Consider the following 22,749-nt stretch of genomic DNA (forward strand, 5'->3'; position numbering starts at 1 on the left):
TTTCTTGGGATATTGTCTGTCTAGGCAACTAAAAAGGATGCCAGCGTTTCTGGGAAAGTATTTTTTTCTTTCTTGTGCCCTGTTACACTTCAGAAAAATACCTGTGCTTTTCAATGGAAACTGAAGGAAAAAGCATGAAAAATTGCAATGTTATTTGATGGGGTGTTCAAACTGAATCTAAACTTGATGAGGAGAAAGCATTTATTTTTCAGAACTGAAGCATATCGGGAGCATACAAAGATTTTATCACAAATGTGTGTGGTAGCCATGCAGTGGGTGTCTGTGCCTCAGACAGCTCCAGATTATCTCCATGGTTCCTCTGGTTTGGGTGTGCCAGTAAAACATATCCACTTGATGTGCAGGCTTTGCAGAGCCAGCAAGAGAGAGAGCTTGTAGGTTTTACAAAGTTTTACACAGTTTGTCTGCACTAGGACAAAATTTTTTTTGTTTGTTTCTGAGGGTACTTGCTGAGTACCTGATCTCCACAGGGAACTTCATCTGCTTCATGAGAAGGAGGATTAAGGTCTTCCTGAGTGCCAGACCTGTACAACAGGGACATCACTCTTTTTTGACATTGCTCATCATCCTCGATGTCTTCATGTTTACAGCAAGTGAAAAACCTGTTAAGGACATCTCAGCTGAGAAATGCCAGAGGAAATCTTCATTGGAGTGTGAATGAGGGCAACTGTCTCCTGCAGTAACCTGCAAACACATGACTTTTCATTGTAAATTCGACCAGTGATTTATTTGCCTCTTTATCAGGGCCAGGACAACACTATTGCTATTCCATGCTTATAACTGTACCCTCACTACTCTTAGAGTACCCCCTGTGAAGGGAGCTATGGCTCTGTACCCCAACTCTTTAACATTTTTCAGTGTTCATCCTCCTCTTTCCTCATAAACTTTGGGCAACATCATTAGCTTCTGCTATTTCATATTACCAAGGGCTTCCAAATTTGGCTGTCTCATGTCTAGTTTTTGGAATCCAGATCCTTTTGGATCTGCACCTCTTTTTAAATAGCTTGCTTACTTCCATAAGAATTTGCTGCATGAATTTCACTCTTGTCCCCTGTCTTTTCTAGTTGCCAGGCTTTCAATTATTAAGGTGTTATAAATGCTTTTGTCAAAAATCATAAAGAAGTGCCCTGGCATTTTAAAACAAGAAGTTTTAATAAGTGTATATGGATCTTCTCATACACAGGACAGTTTTCTAAAGAAAAGGCAAAAAATTACTTGCAGTTCAAAACCACGACAATTTCTCTTAACTCCGAAATGTTCACGGCAAAACATTGCTTTCAATATACAGATACTGTTATTCACTAGAGGGCACTCCTGTGTGCGCAAAGCTTGTACGGCACAGTGCAGCCAGGCAAGATCGACTGGATTAAGGATTTTGCGCTTTTATAACACTGTAATGTGAGAATGTTTCCTTCACGTTTCTGTCTTGATGTACAATTCTGTGGTGTCACCGAAAGGCGATCTTCTCATTCTGGGGGCTTGTGAAGGCCGGGGGTGGGAGAAGGGAGTGAAAAGAGGCACTGACCCCTCTGTCTTCTCTAGTGGTGAATGCTCTCGCCATAAATCACACTCCCCAGTGTGAGCGGGAAATATAAATCGCCACCATCTGGAAAAAGGTAAAGAATTAAGCACAAGTACCCTTCTGCCTTTCAAGTTTTGCCGAGAGGATTGGAGGAGCGAGTGAAGAGTCTGTGAAATTGCCTCTTAGAGATGCAGGACGGAGCCGCCGGTGCTCCTCCCTCGCCGGCGGGTTCCCAAAGGGGAGGCGACCCCCGGCAGCGGAGCCCTTGTCCCTCCTGCAGCCCTCTGCTCTCACGGGACGAGCCCTCTTCTTCCTCCAGGGAATCCGTGCTGCCGCCGAGGGCTGTGCACTTGTGGTCTGGCGACCCTCGAAGGTTTTTCTCCTCCTTTCCAAATAGTTGATGAGTATTAAAAATTATATGCTCGGGAAAAAAAAAAAAAAAAAAAAAAAAAAAAAAAAAAAAAGGGGGAAAAAAAAAAGGGGAAAAAAAAAAGAAAAAGAGAGATGAAGTGCTTATATGGTGTTTCATCAATAGGTGAGGTTCCTGGTGTGGAATATGCCAGTTTAACAGGATTAAGTAGCCATGAGTATAGCCGTGAGTGGGTGGGTCGGTAATACGAAGCGACCCCCGGTCCTTGAAGCGGGGAGGGCTGGCACGGCGGCCCAGCCCGGAGGCGCACAGGGCACATCGCCCCAGCAGCAGGCGCGGCGCGGGGGATGCCGGCGGTACCGGGAGCCCCGCAGTGCCGGAGCCCCGCGCTGCCCGGGGCCGTCCGCCTGCCGCTGCCGGCAGCGGGAGCGCCGCAAGCCCGGCGGGCACCCGCTCTGGGGCGTCCCGTCCCCGCTAGGAACCGGGGGACAGAGCAGGCTTAGGTCAGGTTTATTTTCGTGCAGAACTGTGGTCTCTCCTGTTCTCCGTAATTTCGGGAGCAGCTGATGAGCTGCAGGAAAATTCAATGAGAACTGTACAGTATGGGAGGGAAACCAGGGAGAAGAGGAAATTGGAAGAGGGACACAAATTGTCCCAGCAGAGGTTTAGACTGGAGATTAAGAAAAAAAATCTTCTCTGGATAAGTAGGCAAGCATTGGATCAGGCATCCCAGAGAAGTGGTGGAATCCCCATCCCTGGAGGTATTTAAAGACACGTACACGTGGCTCTTGGGGACGTGGTTTAGTGGTGGACTTGGCAGTGCTGGGTTAACAGTTGGACTCAATTATCTGATATGTCTTTTCCAACATAAAGGAATCTATATGTGTGTGATGGAATGCCATTGTGCCAGAGTGTTTTCTGAAATTTAGTGTACCTGTTGGTATGTAAATCTGTGTTACATCTGTGTCACATCTGTGTCTAAGTGCCAGGCTCACAGGGACCATGATACCTTTCCCCCTTGCTCATATACCTCAAACTTATAATGGGTCATTTGGTTCCCCTTTTCTCCTGTATTCTGGCCAAAGTGCAGTTCACCATTCCCACAGAGTCATGCCTTCCATCAATTAGTCTGAAAATGTTGACCAGTGTTCATTTGGGGAAAAAATGAAACTGAGGTTTGCCTTAGTTTGGCTGGTAGCTAGCTATTACATCTGCTCTAGGGATGCCTGGGACACAAAGGTGCCAAATGAAGAAGAGAGTGAAATAAATAGTTCAGATGTCCCTAATATCTTCAGATGATTTTGCTGTTTCATCCTCTATTCCAGATCAGTAACAAAAACATGAAATGAGCATAGCACTAAGGTTTCCCAAACAGCCCACCTCCACTCTGGAAATCAACTCTTCACTCTTCCTAGTTGTTCTTCCATATTAAGCCCACCCTGTTTACCTATACAAGGGCCTTAATTTTCTGGTTTATAGCAGCTTAGTTTTCATAAGTGAAAACCAGCATTTCTAATTAATTTAAAATCTTAAAAGGCACACTGGAAATTTGCATGATAATAAGGAGATTAAAAAAATCAGAACTTGAACTCAAACTTTATGTCTACATCAGTGCATTTCAGGACCTGGTTTCCTTTCTGAAGCTGTGAATGAGAAAGGGCAGGCAAACTTTTAGCCAAGACCGCATTCACCAAAGCTGCTTTAGAAATGGGAAGTAACCTCATTCCTGACCTCAGCAGCATTTTTGAGGATAATATCCTCTGAAGCATAAAAACCTTTCACTCCACATTGATCTCCATGAGTGAAGTGAGCCAGATTTTTCCAGAAAAAGGTTTTTACCTAAAATACCAATTTGAACACCTATTGATAATTCAACAGCCATAGGGAAGACATCTGGTGTTTCAATTGCCTGCTCCACTCAACTCAGAATCCATTGTTTCCAGCTTGCCCAATCAGTACAAATTTATTAGTTATAAGTAATTGCTAATCTTTGAAGTGAAGAAAAGAAGGAATAATCCAACATATCAACAGCACGGTGATGTTTTGGCATTGCATGTAGTTATAATATACATGTTATTTCTAATATGTTTAAACTTGGATATAAATTAGCTATATCCTTCCTGTCTGTTTTGTGATGCATATTAAATGTCCAAATATTTGAGCTGATGTCAATAAGAGTATAGGTTGAAACTCCTTCATCCTATTTTTACACAATAAACTTGTCATCTCAGGACAAGAAATCCATCCAAACTTCTTCATCTGCTGGTGGAAATAAATTGATACTCTGAGAAAGCAATCAGGCAGTGAAATGAGTAGTTTGGGTCTGCCACCTCACCTCCAGATAACTAAAATTAAATGAGACAGATCACTTGCTTACTTCTGCAGGATCATTCAGGTGAGCGAATACATTTTAGCTTAAATAAGCAAATGCTGCACAGTTCAGTCTTCAGTGTAAAGTGTACTGCAATGCTATGCAATGCACTTTGAATTCAAACTAGCACCATCAGAAATATTCATTCTGCTGTTTAGGCTCTGCAAGGATAGTTGGTGATTAAAAGGAAGATGTTCATGTGTAAGCAAAGCAAATGCTAACATGTTATTATAAAGTGAAAATTAGGAAAGATTCAAATAGATTTAATTAGCATTATTTATTCTGTGGTTTTTATGTGAGAAAAAATAGGACATCTAGAAAAAATTCTGTAAATACATTTGAAATTTATTAATCAAATCTGTTTCACAATGATTGGTTAAAAAAACCAGATGAACTCCCTCTGTATTTTTAGTTCAGTCAGAATTTTACTGGCAGGGAAGACAGGTTTTCTGCCTTTCTTAGGATTGTGAAGCAGTATTTTTTAGAGAAATTGTCCTTGCTTACAAGCACAAGCCTCGCTTGTTTGTGCTGAGAATGGTGGCAGCCAACTTTAAACACACTTTTCCTTTTTCTCACTCACCTACTCTTTCCTTGGTTCCTTTTTTCAGGATGAGAAAATTTAAGCTGTGGACCAGCAGTCAGCTAGGCATTTATCAGACTTGTAGGATCAGTTTCTGCTTGAATGGAAATGTGTATTACTAGTGAAATAGCCATTATTTTACAGAATATTTCTGGCATTACATTGTTTGGAGACACATTGTTATCCAGTACCTTTCTGATACACTTCTCAAAATGACTGCAAACTTCTGTGTTTTTTCCCCCCACATTTGTGTGGAAGCAGGATGTCACTGGTATCACAGATGTAATTTGTTCTGCCAATATCTACTCAGGATAAATCCCCTTTCTGCCAAATTGTTGACTCTTTCTACCAAAACTCTGACTCATGTCAGTAATTCCTTGCTGTCCTTTGCTTAAAAGCATAATTTAGGAGGCAAATCAAAATGCTCTTCCATACCTGAGAGTTTGCACACTGATTTGGCAAAGGTGCTAAAAATATTTTTCCATTTAGCTTTCTATTTTGTCGTTTTTCATTGGTCTTGTTGTGACTTACACTTGTAGGCAAGGTGGTTAGTTCTTTCTGGCTATGACAGGCTGAAATAAATGTGGCTGGAGATAAGTATTTCTTATAAGAAAGAGTCTTTGAAGTTTTTGCCTCTTGCAAATGGGCATCATTTACAGGCCACGAGATTTCCAAAATGGACTTTTTTCATATTTGCAATCAGTGGAATATTGTTTGGCTACTAGATTTTAGCAACATTTGGGTGCCAGAGAGCAAAGCTGATGAGAGGTGTGGTAGAAGAGCCAAGTGAAGGCAGAGCATGGTGGGTCTTTGTGCTGTAGCTCTGGTGAACACCACAAGCAGAGCTTTCCTCTTGTTGTGCCACCCAGGCAGAAGGCAGCAGCAAGGCTGAGGCTCTGTGAGAAGTTAACACTGTCCTGGATCCTAGACACACCCTGAAACCACAGTGTAACAGGCACTGCTGCTCATACACACTTGGCTAAACATAAAGGGCAAAACCAGAAGTTTCCTGCTCCTTTTTCTTTCTTGGTACCCTTTGGAAACTCTGAGTCTTATCCAGAAAAAGGGAAAAACTTCAATTTTTACAGCTAATTCTGCTCTTTGACCAAAGCAGCTAATATCTTAGGGGAATATGTGCTAATATGTGTTATGGGGAAGCTTAAAGTGAAGTATGTTCCAAGACTATTTATTACAGACACAGTTTAAATGGTTTTTTACAATTTCCTAGTTGAATTAGAAAAAGATCACAGACCTGCTTATTTACTCCCCTTTCCTAAATGTCACAATTTAATAAACAAGATTTTGGAAGATTTACCCCTTTAATGAATAATAACACGTAAGCAAGAAATCCTGTCCTTCCTCTGTGGCCTTCCTCCTTACTCCTGCAGCCCTGTTAGCAGGCAAGCATTCCTTACACATCATTTTGTCCAGATAACCTAATGTTCTTTTTAGCACTCTCTATTAGTGACCTAGAGCACTAGGGTAGGTCTAACTGTGTCTCAGTTTAAGGCAAACTGCCTTTCATACAACCTGAAGTTCTGATTTTATTGCTTTGGGGGAAATAAGAATGATACAAAAGCTTCAAAGAAGATTGCCAGTGACTGAACTGTCTCTGAGAAAATTTTAAAGTTGCACATGAAAAATACTAAGGATAATTTTCTAATAAGAAAGCAAAGAAACCAGAATCAAAAAGCTGGAAATATAAAAATACTAGGACAAAAAGAAGGCCTGTACACTTAAGAATGAAACATGTACAACCTCTCTCTTGCATGAAGTACCACCTAATGTTAGATGCTTCTTTTTCATATTTCCCCAGAAAGATGACATTTCTCATTAATATTACAAAAACAACACAATGCTGCAAGTATAGTATTATCAAATTCTTCTAATTTGATAATATTGCCTTCTGCACTTCCCTTTTAGATGTTTTATCAGGTTAAGAAGTATCTGAATGCATCTCTGTTGCAATAGTATTGAAGGAGCTATTTTAAAGGTATTTTGTGAGTGGTGGAAAACAAACCACTAGAACTAATTGTTATCATCAACGTCACTAGACATGATGCCATCTCCAAGATGGAAGCACCTTTCATTTACAAAGAATGTGTGATGAGAACACATGTGCCAACAATGCATCAAGTTGCCATTATGAGTGGTTGAAGTGATTTAAGTTTTCCATTGTGACATCTCTAACAGCATTCTCAAATTGTGGGGGTTGTTCTTGTGTAGGAATTCTGTGTGTTGCCTCTGCAACTTTTTCCATATATAAAAGAAGTGGTATTTAATTTTCTGAGCCTTACTTTAGTTATTGCAATGGCTTCTGACTTTCGTGTAGATGAATGTTCCTTGCTTGGAAAGCAGATTGTGAAAATGCAGCTGGAAGGAAATAATTGATTAGAAAGTCATTGTAAAACCTTTGCAAAACAGGAAATCAGCTGCCATGAAATGGTATATTAAAGAATTATGTAAATTAAATAAACACCACCAGTTTACCAAGTGGTAAACAGATGTATGTAAGGCAAGCAGAGTCCTATGTAACATGGCTTAAATATTGAAGAAGAACAATTTCCTTCTAATTTCCATTCCTTCATGGTCCCACAGTGTGGTCTCTCATCTCCTGCTTTTGCAGACATGGTTAGAATCATGGGTCTTCTCTTAGTTTGTGTGGGGACTCTTAGGTTTGCCAGTCTAGCAGTCGAGGCACTCGTATTCCTTCAGCTTCCAGTGAAATCCAAGCTATAGATAATGAAGGGCTTTAGACAACACAGAAGACATCGCGTCTACCCTGATTTCTTGCTTTTAATTTATTTGCTGTCACACTCTAAGTAGCTTTCAAAGATCTTTTCAGGACTATCACACTCTCTGGCTTCTTTTCCTGTTCTGTAGGAGTATCTCAGTCCTTATCTCCTGTCACTAGCTAGCATATCATCCCAGGCAGACGGGCAACACAACAGACTCTTGAGGCCAACTCTACTCAGCCCATTCAGCTGCAGAAAAGAAAGTATCTTTAAGTCAAATATCCAATTGGACTTTAAATCCAATATCCATCCAAAATGGATATTGGAACTCTTGACATTTAATTTGTTAACTACTTTTCTGAGAAAGAAGATATAGAGGAAACAACAGGGCAACTGCTAGAATGCCCCTTCCATCCAACAGTTCACTTGATCAATGAGCACTGCAGAATTGTGGAGCTTATGAAAGCATTGAGCAATGCCTCATGACTCTTTAAATCACTGCTACCTCAGGCACTGCTGCCAGCTGAGATAATTTAATGAAGGGGAAGATCACCTGACCATTTATTTGGCTTCAGCAACAGTTCTGTGCAATAGTAGAAGGCAATTAGAGCTGTATTAATTATTTTTAAAATTACACAGTCATTCTTTATTGGCAGTCTGTAGCATCCTGAAGAATCTGAAGTATTGAACAGAGGCATTGTATTGACTGCAGAAATAGACTAGGAAAATCCATAATAGTAATCAATGTAGAATTTTGATCTGTTAATAACTGGGCTCTTTGGATTGATTCAGATCTTTCTTCCTCATTAAATTATATAAAATATTGAAAATCATCAGGCAATATAGAAAGTAGTAACATTTCTCTAGGTGTAAAAGTAAAGAGATGAAAATTCTTTTTCTAGTCATCATGAACAATTGTATAGGCATGAAGCCTCCTTTTCCCAGGACAGGGATAAAAGACAGGACAGTACACCTATAACATAGTTCATGCAGCTTTCAATATTTCTTTTGTTTCTCAGGGTACAAATAAGGTCAAAGACAAAGGTAAGTGGCAGAGAAACAGGGAATTTCTGGACTTCCAGTGCCAGATTTATCCCTCCACAATTGTACCATAACCTGTGGGAACTGTGAACTAAACATCTTTCCAGAGAGAGGCTGAGAAAATACAAGTTACTAATGAAAAAGACTCCAAATATTGCAGGATTTGGAAATATGTTTTTCATTTTAGTATATGAAACTTGCCTCAAATTAGCTTTGAGTATTCTTAGAGTGTCTTCTATAAAAGCCATCCTTCTAAGATAATAGATGGTGATCCAGCCTTCAGAAAGATGGAGGTTTTTATGGAAATGTTTTCAAATTTAATGGGGAAATGCCAATTCAGGTGATAAAGAAGAACAGGCTATCAATTTCTGGGAAAGTCCAGTTGTTTCCTTGATTTCCTGCAAGTTGCATCTCAGTGTCTCTGGGCTTTTATTACATGCTTAGGTATATAAATGAGGAACTTGAGCAGCTATGAAAATTGTAATAATGACTTACAGGGAACACATAATGAATTTGGGTGGAAACATTAAACTCTGAAGTAAAAGAGGAACTAAGTAATGTAGAAGAATGAAATAAATGAGAAATCAAAGTTGCATATCATTGCCTCTAAGGTTTATTCAAAGAGTTAGATTACAAAGTGACCCAGAAGAATTCAGATGTTTCTTCATAAAAATGCTTATAATTTGAATATGATTAATGATCTTCATAAGATACACAATACTACAACTTCCTTTATATGAAAAATGTGCTCTGAAGGGCTATGCTGTACCAATGGGCATAGAAAAAGTACAAGAAACTGACATCACAGATTATCTCACTATAGGTGCAGCAACACAGGCCTTTCTTCATCAGTTTTGCTTAGAACAAGGAGTGAGAAAACGATATGAAAAAATTAACATAAACTATTGTAGTCTCATTGGCAGCTTCTGTAGTAACAGAATTTCTCCTGTAAAAATGTTTTTGTCATGGAGGAATTACAAATAAGATAAAAAGCCTCAAAGAAAGGACAGGATTCTCAGGAGTTGTTGGTAAGTCTGAGATACTTCTTAAGTGGCGCACTATATTTCAAAATATGAAGATAATTTCCCATTAAAAAACATGAACACCATTCAAATGCATCTTCTGAACTTTAATAAGAAGGTTTTGGCTTACAGTTTTAGAATTGTATTACTGGATCTATCACACTTCTTTTCTGTATGAAAAAGAAACTACACCCCCCAAACAGCACCACCATCAACCAACCCCAAACCCCAAATTTTTTTTCCTGGTATTTTCATGGAAAAGAGTGAGTTACTGATTTCTAGGACTGATAAGAAGATCTAACAGATCACTGTGAGACTTAGAAAGTATAAGCTTAACAAATTCTTTCTTGAGGCAAGCAGATTAGCCTGAAAAGAATATGGAGCCAAAAGTGCCCTTGGCTGAGGTTGCAGCAATACAGAATAAGGTTCTGCAGGGTGGCTGTGCAGAAAAGCTGAAATACAGCTTAGAGAATAGGGTATTATTTCCTTTGCACTATTCTTAACCTACTCATGTCCTGCCTATATGGTTGGTTAATTTACAACTGCAGATGTAGGTGGTAAGGTAGACACACTTCAGTTAAGAAAACTTAAAACAAGAAAGGCATCCTTAAAAGTGAGCCCTCACATTGAGCTCCTTGCCTGCAAATATTTCATCCTGAAACCTTTAACACTTAAATGATGGATAGTCCACCATATATTAATGTCACTAGTATGTGAGACTACTTCAAGTGGGAGTCTGGTTTCACAAATAATTTTTAAATACATTTTTTCTCATCTCATGACCCCTGCTCTTAAGCTCTTACGCTCTGAAGCACCAGCAATGAAATTATGCATGAAGATGTTTGAGCTCTCAGTATATTCCCAAACATAATGTCATGTCAATTTGCATTGACTCCTGTAATCATACTTGAAAATGATAATAGATCTAGAGCCAAATAGTAACATTCATGCAGAACAAGGGAATCCCAATATTCAACATATTTGCCTGCAATTGAGAAAATGATTGGTATTTGCAGGAAGTAATTTAGACTTTGCTGTCTCATTAATAAGAGGAAAATAATATTTAATTGCTCATCACCTAGAGAGTTTTAAACAATATAAATCAATAAACCTTGCTTTCCAAAGAGCCAAATTTCAGATAGCTTTTCCCTTCTCTCAGAGAAAAGGTTCCCTGTAATAGCTACTGGTACATGAAAGAATTTATTGAATGCATACATGCTTTGGAAACACAGGGATTTCAATAGTGTGTACTCTAATAATTATTTGTATCTGGGAGCTTGTAAGTACGAGTTTAGTTAATTGAATTATGATGGCAAACATGGTCAATAGATGACTGTTAAATGTTTTCTGTAATTCCTTAAGGTTTTATGAACCAGGCTTTGTAGATTCACTATTTGGCTATGCAGTTTATTTGTTTTTGAATTAAGATAATTATGAACATTTTATGTTAGCATTTTCTGAAAATTTACATGAGGATTGATGTTTATCAAGTACTAGCACATATTTTGTGTAACTAATCCCCAAACTTCTGCTATTGGGGAATTTTTTTTTCTTTAGGACCCTTATGTTGTAATTTCATTCGAAGACAGTTGAAGAACATGGGTGTGACTTCTCTCCAAATACAAGGAGAGATTTCACGTATAACTTTCCAGGTATTCCTCCTGTCTTCATTTTCCCATGATTTACAACAGAATTGTGTTCCACACTAACAGGATACCTCATTGAAACTTCAGTCTGAAAACAGTACAGTCTGTGCAAAGACGTTGCTTGGTCATTCAACACAATACCTAATTTATTTTAGATTTTAGTGAATTTTCAAAAATTTCTCAGAAAATTGCCAAACGTAAAGGCTTAAAAGACAGTTGTAAAGAATTAAATGGCATTCTGGCCAATGTAAAATAGCATAAAAGAAGTGAATTTTTTTGCCAAGAAATAAATAAGACTTAAAATTATTTTTTTACTAAAAATGTTAAATTAGATAGCACTTGAGATCTTCAGAATACTTTTTGTTTCAATCCTTTTTCTTCTGAGCAAAGGCTTCTTCCATGCTCTCAGGGAACTTGACATAAGACTCAAGGAATAGCACTACTTTTCTAGGAAGGAAACTGAGGAGACAAACATTGAATTAGCCTATTTTTTTTTTTTTTTAGATAAAGGTACTCTGTAAATAAAGAAATAACAAATACATTATATGTGCTCAATACTTCTAATGTCTGCTAGTAGCACATTTGGCACTTCAATGTTATGAATTGGGAAAATGAATGACAGACCAAGACATTTTGTGAAATCCCACCCTGCAGTGGTGGCAGGCACTGGAAGCAGACAGTGCTAGACCAGGCATTGCTCCCAGTGTATCATCTCAGGAAAAATTTTGAAGTTTCTGCACCCAACTGCAGCTTAAAACATATCTTGGAGACAGAAGAGGCCAGAGGAATGTTATTCACCTAGATTATTGAAAAATCAAACCCACTGTTTCTTTAAAATTGGGTACATATAACTGGATTTGATTGCGGGAATATTAACTAAAGGACTGTTTGACTAAATGCTCCTGCTGATTTTACAGGCAAATGGCAAAGGAAAGAAGGTAATGCTAGAAGACAAGTCACATGCTTACATTTTGAGACCAAGTAAGTATACAGATGGAGGCATGATCAGATAAAATTTCTCCTTTTTAATTGCATCCACGATCCTACTGGCTGCATACTCTGGATCATAAACAGGAAGCAAACAGGGTCTTCTGTAAAACAAGAAAAAAGGGTTGTGAAATTTTAGAACTTTACTTTCGTGGTAAATACACACGCATACATAATTGAATAATGTATGCAATTTCCCCTTCCCCTCACATAGTCTTGAAAAGGAATCTCCAAATCCTTTTGTTCCTACTATCATCAAAATAAATTGAAGACACTTTGATGATGTTGTGAATTTAAGGACTTTTTTGTAAGCTGACCACAATGAAGTTGATGCCCACACTGATTGCAGCTTTGGAAACGTCCAGGCTTAGCCATACTATGTGCTGCTCTGTGCATCATTGCTCTCCAGCAGATGTAAGTGCTGAGGTGACAGCTGAATAGACCAGGACCAGGCTTGTCACCAGCCAGGAGAAGGGCTCTGCTCTGCATACATATGCTGCTGCACGGTGAAGAATGGTGCAAGCAGGAGCAGAGCACCGAAAATCCAAGATCACTGGTCCTGCACTCCTGCAATGGCTCATTCAGTGCTTGCAGCCTCTCCTATCAGTGCAGCCACAGAGGCAGCCAGCAGATACCATCACCAGAGCTGTTCTCACTCAAAGTACAGTCCCTGCCAGTGCAGACAGTTAATATTTACAGGTCATGGGTATCTTGACAGCCATAAATGTAATTATACTGCCAAAATTACTTGGGGCAGAGAACATCAGTGCTCTCCTGACAAATAAGGTTCCCTGAACCTTTAAATACTACTGTGTATCCCCAACTGTTCCTTGACTGTGAGGTTATTGCACAGTTCTTGTTATTCACTGTATGCAAGACTTGCATTTCTTTATGTCTGTGCCAATAGGGCAAAAATACTGAATTGAAAATCAAATCAACCAACCAAAAACTGAATATGATATACCCAGTGAGTGGCAATAATTTTTTATAGATGAAATAGTACAAATCAAAGCTTTACTTACGCGCTTTTGAAGCCTTTGCTTAACCTGGTACTAATAAAATAAGGGCAAATGATTGTGGTTTTAATGCCACGTTTTCCTCCATGATACAGTTCTGAATTTATGGCTTCCATCATTGTAATGATTGCAGCCTTACTTGCTCCATAATCTAGAAAGGGAAGAAAAGAGAAATATCCAAAATTTTAAAAGCACCACAATAAAAGCTATATATAGAACTGAATTCTTTATAATACCATTTAAGCCACAATATTATTTACTTCTATTATTGGCAGTCTTATAATAGTATTTAAAGCATATTGGTGATCCAGCTCTGGATATTAATGGCTCTTCCCTTGAATGATGCACAGTTGCCTAAGGATAAAATGAATCCTTTTCAGAGGAGGTTTTTTTCTTTTTTTTTCAGTGCACTATAGAAAGATATAGGCAAATGAGCTTATTCAGCATTTTCTGTAAGTTTCCAGATACTCATATACCAACCAGGCATTCTTTCAGTTCAGAATGTCTTCAACTTTTAATATCATAGGCTACATTTCAGACAGAACTATTTCTAGTAGTAAAATAAAAATACCTTACTTAAATGCTGCTTCAGCCTATTACTTCTGATTTGCCCTGCAACTACAGCACTATTTTGTTTGCCCAGGAAGACTCATCTGATTTTTATTGTTTGATGAATGTATGGAACCCCATCCTTGGAGATAATCAAAACCTGCCCTCACATAGCCCTGTGCAACCTAACCTAAGCTGAGCCTGTTTTTATCTGGGGATATGGAGCAAGTGACCTTCACAGATTTCTTCCCACACAAATTATTCTACAGTTTTCCAATTGTTAGAAATGAATTTAATACCTTACATGCAATTTCCTAAAACCTTTTCAAATATGTGTGAAAATAGTTGCTAGATACAATGAAATCAAATTTTGCTAAAAGACTGACTCCAAAGACTGGCATCAGAAATAGTTTGCTATTCTTCAGGAGTTCACTCACAGTGAATGATGGGACCACACAGCCTAAAAATATATACCTGTATATAAGCTGTAAAAGGTTGTAATGCATGGATGGGAAGGACTACTCTCATGAGCCTTATAGTTATATGATGAAAGCTGAATGTGATTTGTATTATCAATACCAAATACTGATAATATATCAAGGTAACCCCTAGGCAATAGGGGCAAGTAAATGCTACAGTAACACCATCAATCAGTAGAAGAAACAAGAGATCCTTATTACACTGAAGTTCAAGTTCTCATAGGGTGACCTCAGAGATACAATCAACAGGTAAGCGAGGCTTGAGGGGAGACTGAGAAGCAGACCCAGACTGATGAAATAGGCTAGACTAGCAGACTGCTGTCCTGAGGGAAACAGCTGAGAATACTGAGCTTTAAATAGCTTAAACCATACTTCATTCAAATTAATTTTATTGAGAATTCTGCCAGAATGCCTTCTGCACTTGATAAACCAACTGAATGTGTAGTTCCAGGTTACAACCCTTGTGTGTCTCAGGTCTCTGAACATTCACCTGCAGAAAAATTGTCATGAGAAAGCACTACACAACCTGTATGCAGGGCTCCCTCCCACTGCATGTGTACAAGCAGAATTGTACAATCTTTTTTTTTGTGTGGAAAAAAGATAGTCTGTAACCAGACAGTAAAACCTGCAGTGAGCTCCCTGTGTTGCTCAGGCATGTGACACCATCACACTCCAGTACACCATCACCTCTGGAACCCACAGGCTCTTGTCAGTACAGGCTGCTTAAGCCAAGCATTTATAAGGCACACAAGAAAAGTGATTAGTATGTAGATCTATTTTGTAATGGCAGTTGACAATAATTACCTGACTGCCTGTAGAGTCCCAGGAATCCAGCTCCATTGGCCATGCTAATCAGGTGCCCACGGTTACAGGCCACCATGGCTGGAAGAAAGGCCTTGCAAGTCTAAAAGAATATAAATACATTTATTTTAAAATCCCCTTTATAAATAGGCATAACAAAAATGTTTCTTTCCAAAATTAGGTGGTACAACCTGACTTGCTTTCTGGGACGTCAATATACAAGAAACCCAAATGATATTTTATTTCTGTAACAATTTTTAAATGAAAGACAACATTTCCTTGAATGACTGCCTCTGTCTGAAGATCTAACAGCATTAAAAGCATCTTATTAAAAGCAGCAAAGTTTGTATTTTCTCTTCTTTCCTGGCTCCTCAGTTTTGCTAAACCTATTGCTAAAGGTTTGGTACACAAGAGGGAGCTAGAAGTCAACACATTAAGGAGAGTTCAGCTGTCTGTGGGTCCTTTTTGTTACAAGTCGAACTGCTGGACAATTCCAGCGGTCCAGGACATCACTGTGGGTGATACGAACTGGGAAGAATGCTAGTGTTTTACAAAGGGGGAGATAAGAAAAAGAGACAGGAGCAGTAACTTTTTTTTTCAATAGCTGAGGAATCCTATTAGACTTCAGATGTGAGGGCTAAGTGCATTGCTGTCCTCCTGCCCTGGGTTTCTTCAGACCTTTCAGGGGGAACACCTCTCCCAGTCCATTCTCCTCAAGTGTTTGGAAGAATGATGCAGTGTGACTGGGGAATACTTAGAGAACTTCTATCTGCAATGATTATCCATTGAGGAATGCCTTTTAACAAAGGAGTTGCAATGCTGTATTGCTCCCTGGTGCAGGCTGTTCACTCAGGCATATAAACAAAAAATGCAAGAGGGGCAATAGTAACACTCTCTCACAAAAAAACTCTCCCAAATCTACTGAGACCCCAAATAACTGCAAGTTCCTTAGAGGTAAAAATACCAAAATAAATTTTTACTAGCTGGATTAGTTTTCTATGTATTTCAAGCAGATGGTGACTAGGAATGAAAGCACAGCCTGAAGGGCAACATGTGCAGCATAAAATCATGGAATCATTTAGGCTGGAAGAGGCCTTTAAAATCATTGAGACCAACTCTAAGTGTACCACTGCTAAGTCTGCCAGTAAACCATGGTTGTGTCTCCCTCAATGCTGCAAGTCTCTTAGGCAAAGCCTTCAGATGCTTTGGAAACATCAGGAGCAGGGAAGTCAAATGCCATCATGTCAGCACTCTCCTTTCAACCACAGCTGTTACAGGTAGGGTGTGTTCATGATGCAGCTCCACAAACTTTGATTTACCTGAGTGCCCCGGCAGGTTTGTGTTAACATTGCTGAGACATTGCTGGGGAGACTGTCTCAAATTACAGGATGATCATGAAAACACATATTCCCCCAATCAAGGTCCTTCACATCCCTATCCCAGATGAGTTTTTAAGATAGATGCCACCATTGTGGTTTTCAAACCAAAATACTTGTCTGTACTTTTTGGTCACTCAGGAGTAAAAAACCCACAAAAACTTTACCCAGACTTGAGAAAAGAAGTTGATTCTGAAGGTCTTTTCAAAGTCTTCATCTGTAAGATCACAGAATTTTTTCCCAATCAGTATGCCAGCATTATTGATTAGAATAGTAACATCCCCAACTTCTTTTCTAACCTGAATTAAGAAAAAAAAATAAACAGAAAGCAATATTTGCAATAATTGATATGTATGAAAACATAAGTGTGCAAGAACTGTTGTATTGCATCAGATCAAATTCATGGTGGAAAGCAATGAAAAAAGGACCTGGGCTCTAAGTCCTCCTGTGCGCTCAACTTTTCACCTGGTCCAATTTAGGATCTTTAGAGAGGTATAAGATATCTATATCATTGTCTTTAATATATCCCAGTGGTTCTCCACCCTGCCCTCCTCCCCAAATTTGTCTAATTGCTCCCTGAACTCTGGAATACTTTTGGCTTCCACAGAAACCAAAGGTAAAATGTTATGCAGCTTTAGTATGCAATGTAAGCACACTTTAACTGCAATCACAACACTTCCAGTCCCCTATTTTTGGTATTGTGAGAACCTGCATTCCTCTGCTAAGCCTGCTCCCATTTTTCCATGTAATTTCTACTGAACTGAAAAGAATTCAGCTCAGATAACTGGGGGATACCATCCTCTGGGCACAATAGCATCTACCATGAAATAGACAGATAAAATCATCATTAGCTCCATTTGGGTTTGTTTTCAAAAGATTTTGTGCCATGATTTGGATTTGCACCAAAGCAGAAGGCCAAGATTTACTTATAGTATGAAGAATAAGTCTCACAGATTTCTCTGCTAAAGGTGGATGATTATGTGTGGTCTCAAAAATTATGACTACAAAAACATTAAAATCCTACATATGCTGTTTTCTGGCAATTTGGAAAGAGGTGATTGGATCTGGTGCACCAACATTTGACCTTCCTTTTTCTCTCTCAGGGAACCTTAGCATTCAGTGAAGATTTGTTTGACATTTCTCCAGCTGTGTCAGGTTTAGGCCTTCTCATTGACAAGTAGGGCTCAGATACTTGCACCTTTCCACCTGCATAAATGAATGCAAATCTAGACACTGTTCACTATGGCAGGATTACTCAATTCTTCCTTTGAGGAACACATCTGCACCTTCTCCCCACTCTTTTAACTGCTGTGTCAGTCCATAGGATGATCCTCTTTTTCTTAACATGACAACATATCTTCACCAATGGCAGCATTTTATTTACCATGGCATCAGTTGTCCTGTTTACTCACTACTACAAAATATGTGTGAAGCTTGGCTTCCATTTAGAAAAAGTCAGGATGATTATTCTATATTATGTATATTTTTAGGTGTCTGTTTATTCTTCTGTTAGCATAATTTCTACTAGTTTTCTGTAAGACAGGTTCATAGTGTGTTTGGCTCTCAAGAGAACTTCAAAAGGCTCTCAAGTGCCTTTTAAGACTGGCAAATTTACTGTGCTTTATTTATTTAACTATGCTTTGTTCCTTGCTCATCTGTTGTAGCAAAATACACATTCTGCATTTCTAGTCCACCAGATCCATGTCTGATTTCCTTCAGAATTCCCAGGTGGACACCTCTTGTTCCTGAAAATTAGTTGTTGCTCACTTGATCAATTTATTCCAAAACCTCTTCTTTAAAGACTTCAATGGTCTCTTCTGTTTCCTAGAAGCAAAAGTTACATTATGGGAAAATACTTATGCTTTGCAGCAGTGAGTATACCAAATAAAACCAATTAATTTAACTTCCTTGCTATTGCTTTCTCTTCTGTGTCCAAGCTCAAGTCTTTTCATATTACCAATCAAAAATTTGCAGGCATTTCCAAGAGTAGAGGACGTTCATATTTGAAAAGCTCTTCATCTAAGAAATTTTTTATCTCCACCAGGACTGAACAATACCTGTAAATATCTGTGAATATGTTGGTGTTGTTAACAATAATTTGACACCTTAACAGCAATTTTAAAATGTTGAACTGCTCTTTAAGTTTCTGTTGGCAGGTCAATCTGTGCACTTCAGAATATTGTTTGCTGATTTGGGCACAGCTAATTCCACAGGTTGGAGTCCTGTGGCTGATTTGGTTAATGTGTTTGGAGATTGAAAATTACTGGAGGACACAAAACAAAACTTTCGAGACTCTGCTAACGTAAGAGCAAACAAATAATTTCAAAATGTTCATTTATTTGTCTACAATGTGAGTGAGCTGTGGCCCACATGCTACTTACAAATATGGGTAAAAGAAACCCCTGCTTGTTTGAAATCATGAGAATTGCAGTTCCAGACACTTACAGATCCTGAATCCAACTTACCTTTTAAAAGTACTTTTCCTCAGGAACATTTCTTGAGGAAAAAAGGTGTTTCAAACTTTCATTACCTTGCTCAGAAAGACTTTATCTGATTTGGTTAAAATTAAAAACAACAACCACAAAACAAAAAGCTGAGTCCCCACTATGTCCCCACCTTTCCACCCACAATTCATAGAAAATTAATATTACATTTCAAGTCTATTCTGAAACAATCTATCAACATTCACATCATAAAATAATTTAGCTAATTTCTCTGATGTATGCCTTCAGACACAGAATGTCAAAGATGTGGCTTGAGAGTCATGTATATAAGCACATACATTGAGAATTTAACAGAAGTTTACACCTGGATGAAGTTTGCAGAGTGAGTAACTGGATTATAAGTGAAGTTACACTGAGAAGCATTTTCAGGCAGTTTAAGAAAAAGTAAAAATTAATCATGTTAATTCAATGTCCAATTTCTGAACTCTGACAATGTTAATAAGGTAATAGTTTGCAAAGCACAGGTCAGCACAGCAGAAGAGTTTCATTGAAAATGGAGCTCTTTACCTTGTTTTCCACCTGTATTGATCAAAAAAAGACCTGAAGCTGAATCATCAATTTGACTGGAGACTAACCACATCCCAATGACATGTCTGAAAACATTACATCCCACATCACCCTTAAAGAACTATAGTTTCCTTCCTAAACAAATAGGCAAAGGAAATAATCCCCCTTTCACAACATCCACTGATTGTTCTTTTCTTTTAAAATTATTTGTTGATATCTTAAAGAAACTATAAACTCTATATATGTTAATATATGGAGATAACCTCTGCTGCAGGCTTTATGACACTCTTAATATAAATATCACCATCTCACAATGAAGAACAGAAATGGATAAATCTCAACAGAACTGATTAAACCCAGTTACTTTGTTGCAACCATAGTTTAAGTTCCATCTAGAAACTATTCAAAAGTAGAAAGACATTACCCTACATGATAACTTCCCTCTAGGCATGGTTTCTAAAAACCAATAAATTCAATAGGATATTCTATTAGAAAGAAGCAAAAATGCAGATCTTACCTTGTCTGCCTGTTCATAGACCTCCTCCCTCCTGCTGCAGTCACAGTGGTAGACAAACACCCGGTTGGCTCCATTTTGTTGGGCCAATCTGCTTGTTTCTTTGTTACCTTCATCATCGATGTCCCAAAGAACCAAGGTTACTCCCAAAGGAGCCAATTTTAAGGCAACCAGCCTTCCAATCCCATTTGCAGAGCCAGTAATAAGTACTATTTCACCAGCAAAATATTTTTTGCGGAGAGAAAATAAACAGAAGGTGTTCTCGATAATTAAAAAAATAAAAAATTTCAGGTACTGTAGTAACTTCTGGATGCATCTGAAGTTGAACATGATTTCTCAGGAACAAGCACCACTCTTCTGTTGTGCAAACCCAGAAACACAACACATTACAACAGTGGGATATTGACTGAAAAAAAGAAGAGGTTGACCTTTAAACAGCAAGTTCTTTTGCAGTGTTCTTCTGTTCTGACACAAAATATATTAAAGACTTGTTTTGTGAAAGCTACCTTACTAGTAGGGGTAAAGCAATTGTCTTCCTCTAGATGCTACAGACCTGTTTGATTCCAGGTTCCTCACCTTCCAACTCTGCTTTTAAAAACGTTTAGTAACATACATTTTAGGGAGGTATGTTATGGCAATAGCACTTTGTTTTCGCAGCAAGCTGATGCTAGCTGAACAAAAAGCACTGAACACACTGGTGCCACATCAACCTTCGGAAGGAAGGTGTCTTCCTTAGCAGGAGCCGTGACCTCTTTCGGAAGCCAGGCAATTGGAGCGTTCCCACACCCTGTGTCTTTTCCAGTGCCGGGCGGCCGAAATCACACCACGCATTCCCATTTGCAATTGGCCAGCCGCGGGGAAAAGCCTGGCCCTGGCACTTACGAGCCTTGGTTTTCATCCTGCTTTAGGCAGCACCACTCCCTTTTCAGTGTTTGACACGGGACAGGAGAGGCTCAGGAGGAGAAGCGCCCGCACATCCCGGCGGATCGGATCGGATCGGATCGGATCGGATGGGATGGGATCGGATCGGACCCGTCCCGTCTCGTCCCACCCCGTCCGGTCCGGTCCCCTCCGGTCCCGTCCCGGTCGCTTGGCCTCTCCCGGCCCTGCCCCAGCAGTCCCATCTTCGCGCCCTCCCTGCGCCCGCTACCCCCGCACTCACCGCCGGCTCCCGACTGTCCCGCAGCCGCCTGCCCGCCGGAGCAGGGCTGGCCTGGCCCTGCCCTGCCCGCCCCGAGGGCTTGGCTCCGTGCGGGGGCGGCCCGGGGACGTGCGGGGTGCGGGCCCGGGCGGGCGGCGCTTCCCGGCTGGGCGGGTGCGGGATGCCGGCCAGGCCACTGGCTGAGGGTAGCGGGGTGCCTTCCCGAGGGCACCTGTGGGGCGGCACCGCTGCTGCTGCTGCTGAGCCACGGCGGTGGCCCTCCTGTTGGGCCGGCCCGGCCAGCGAGGAGGCTCCCCTGGCTCCATCCCGGCCGAGGGCGCGGAGAGCAAGTGCTCTCTCCTGCGTCTGCTGCTGCGTCGCTGGAGGTACCAAACTAAACACTTAATTTATATAATAAGTTACTGCTTTCCAGCTTGCCAAGCTGGGAGCAAAAAGGCAGATGATGATTGTGTGGCCCGTAAAACAGTGAATCCCCTGATTATAATTTCACACCTTTGAAATTATTTTTGTGGGTCCTCAGTTTCCCATACGTGAATTATCCAACTCAAAAAGTACAGCCCCACACCACTGTATCATCAATATTTTTGGATGGAAAGCCACACACATACTTAGGTCCATATGAATGTGCTTCTCCTATGGCATCAGCTTGTATCAATCACCATGATGTCTTCCACATATTGTTTATGTAAAAAGGCAATGAAGAGAACACTACCGAGTTGGTGTTCTTTGCATTTCAAATGAGTTACATTAGAGGCCTTGTTTATTGGCAAGTCATAAAAGGAATAAAATGGAATAAACTCACACTGTGCTCTGATGTACACATCTGTGTTGTATACACCATTCAGATTACAGTATATGGGAATTCATAAGGTATTTTTCTGTTGAGCTGAGATAAAATGGTAGCTCAGAAAATTTGATGTCATTTACACCAAGAAATACAGTGTAAAACTATATGCTGTCAGTGTAAACAGTTGTATGGAAAGGATGTGTTTCCATGCACAGTTAACTGTTGAATATTCTATGTAGGTGCCAGCAAAAGGGAAGCTGAAATACTCACACTGAGGAGAGTGGCAGGTCTTTAAAGCCTCGGTGTGCTGTGGTTCCAAACAAGGTGCCAAGAAATGCAAAATAGGTGGGTAACCTGACTCCAAGTGTCCCATGCTGTAATCAGTAATTACATGGCAAAAGCAGCAGATTACGGTGGGGAAGCTGAGATGATTCAGCAATGAATTCCTGGTTATGAAACAATTCAGGGAAGATGCTTGTTTATTATGATGACATTTCAAGGTGAACAACATTGGTGAGGAATGGTGTTGCAACCAGAACTTCGTAAGCTGTAAGTTAACAGGAGGAGCCTGTTTCCAAAGCACGTCCTTATGCAAGGATGCAGACACATGACTTCCTTGCTCTTATGCTGAACATACCTAAGGAGCAGCCAGCTATCATTCTATTTGTGATGAAAATGACAATGATGATTAATAATTTATATATCTAAATTAGATGCTTTGGTGTGGTAATGGAATGTCACAGCTCGTCGCTATCTTGAGAT

At 39.7% G+C, this 22,749-nt stretch overlaps 1 protein-coding gene and 1 long non-coding RNA gene across 2 annotated transcripts in view; both read right to left on the reverse strand.

The window, feature by feature from the left end:
• The window catches only part of LOC139586411 (uncharacterized), a 447,190-nt gene that overhangs the window by 48,358 nt on the left and 376,083 nt on the right, over window positions 1–22,749 (reverse strand). The gene's annotated exons all lie outside the window — the stretch shown is intronic.
• Window positions 11,557–20,368, reverse strand: LOC139600738 (epidermal retinol dehydrogenase 2-like). The gene is made up of 6 exons (XM_071449150.1): window positions 20,042–20,368; window positions 16,681–16,812; window positions 15,141–15,240; window positions 13,315–13,459; window positions 12,274–12,396; window positions 11,557–11,764 (listed from the first exon to the last, which is right to left on the reverse strand). The coding sequence occupies exons 1-6, from the start codon at window positions 20,366–20,368 to the stop codon at window positions 11,671–11,673; spliced, it is 921 nt and encodes a 306-aa protein (XP_071305251.1). The 3' UTR covers window positions 11,557–11,670.

This window comes from Agelaius tricolor, unplaced genomic scaffold (genome assembly GCF_023055355.1).
Source record: "Agelaius tricolor isolate 1412-34295 unplaced genomic scaffold, bAgeTri1.0.p SCAF_2, whole genome shotgun sequence".
Lineage (NCBI taxonomy): Eukaryota > Metazoa > Chordata > Aves > Passeriformes > Icteridae > Agelaius > Agelaius tricolor.

Excerpts from the sequence above, each read along its gene's own strand:
- LOC139600738 (XM_071449150.1), bottom strand. The coding sequence starts at position 20,368 with ATGTTCAACTTCAGATGCATCCAGAAGTTACTACAGTACCTGAAATTT. Across the intron at positions 15,241-16,680 it reads ACTTCTTTTCTCAAGTCTGG|ACTTGCAAGGCCTTTCTTCC; the intron begins GTAAAGTTTTTG and ends ATATTCTTTTAG. Across the intron at positions 12,397-13,314 it reads AGCAAAGGCTTCAAAAGCGC|AAGACCCTGTTTGCTTCCTG; the intron begins GTAAGTAAAGCT and ends CTTGTTTTACAG.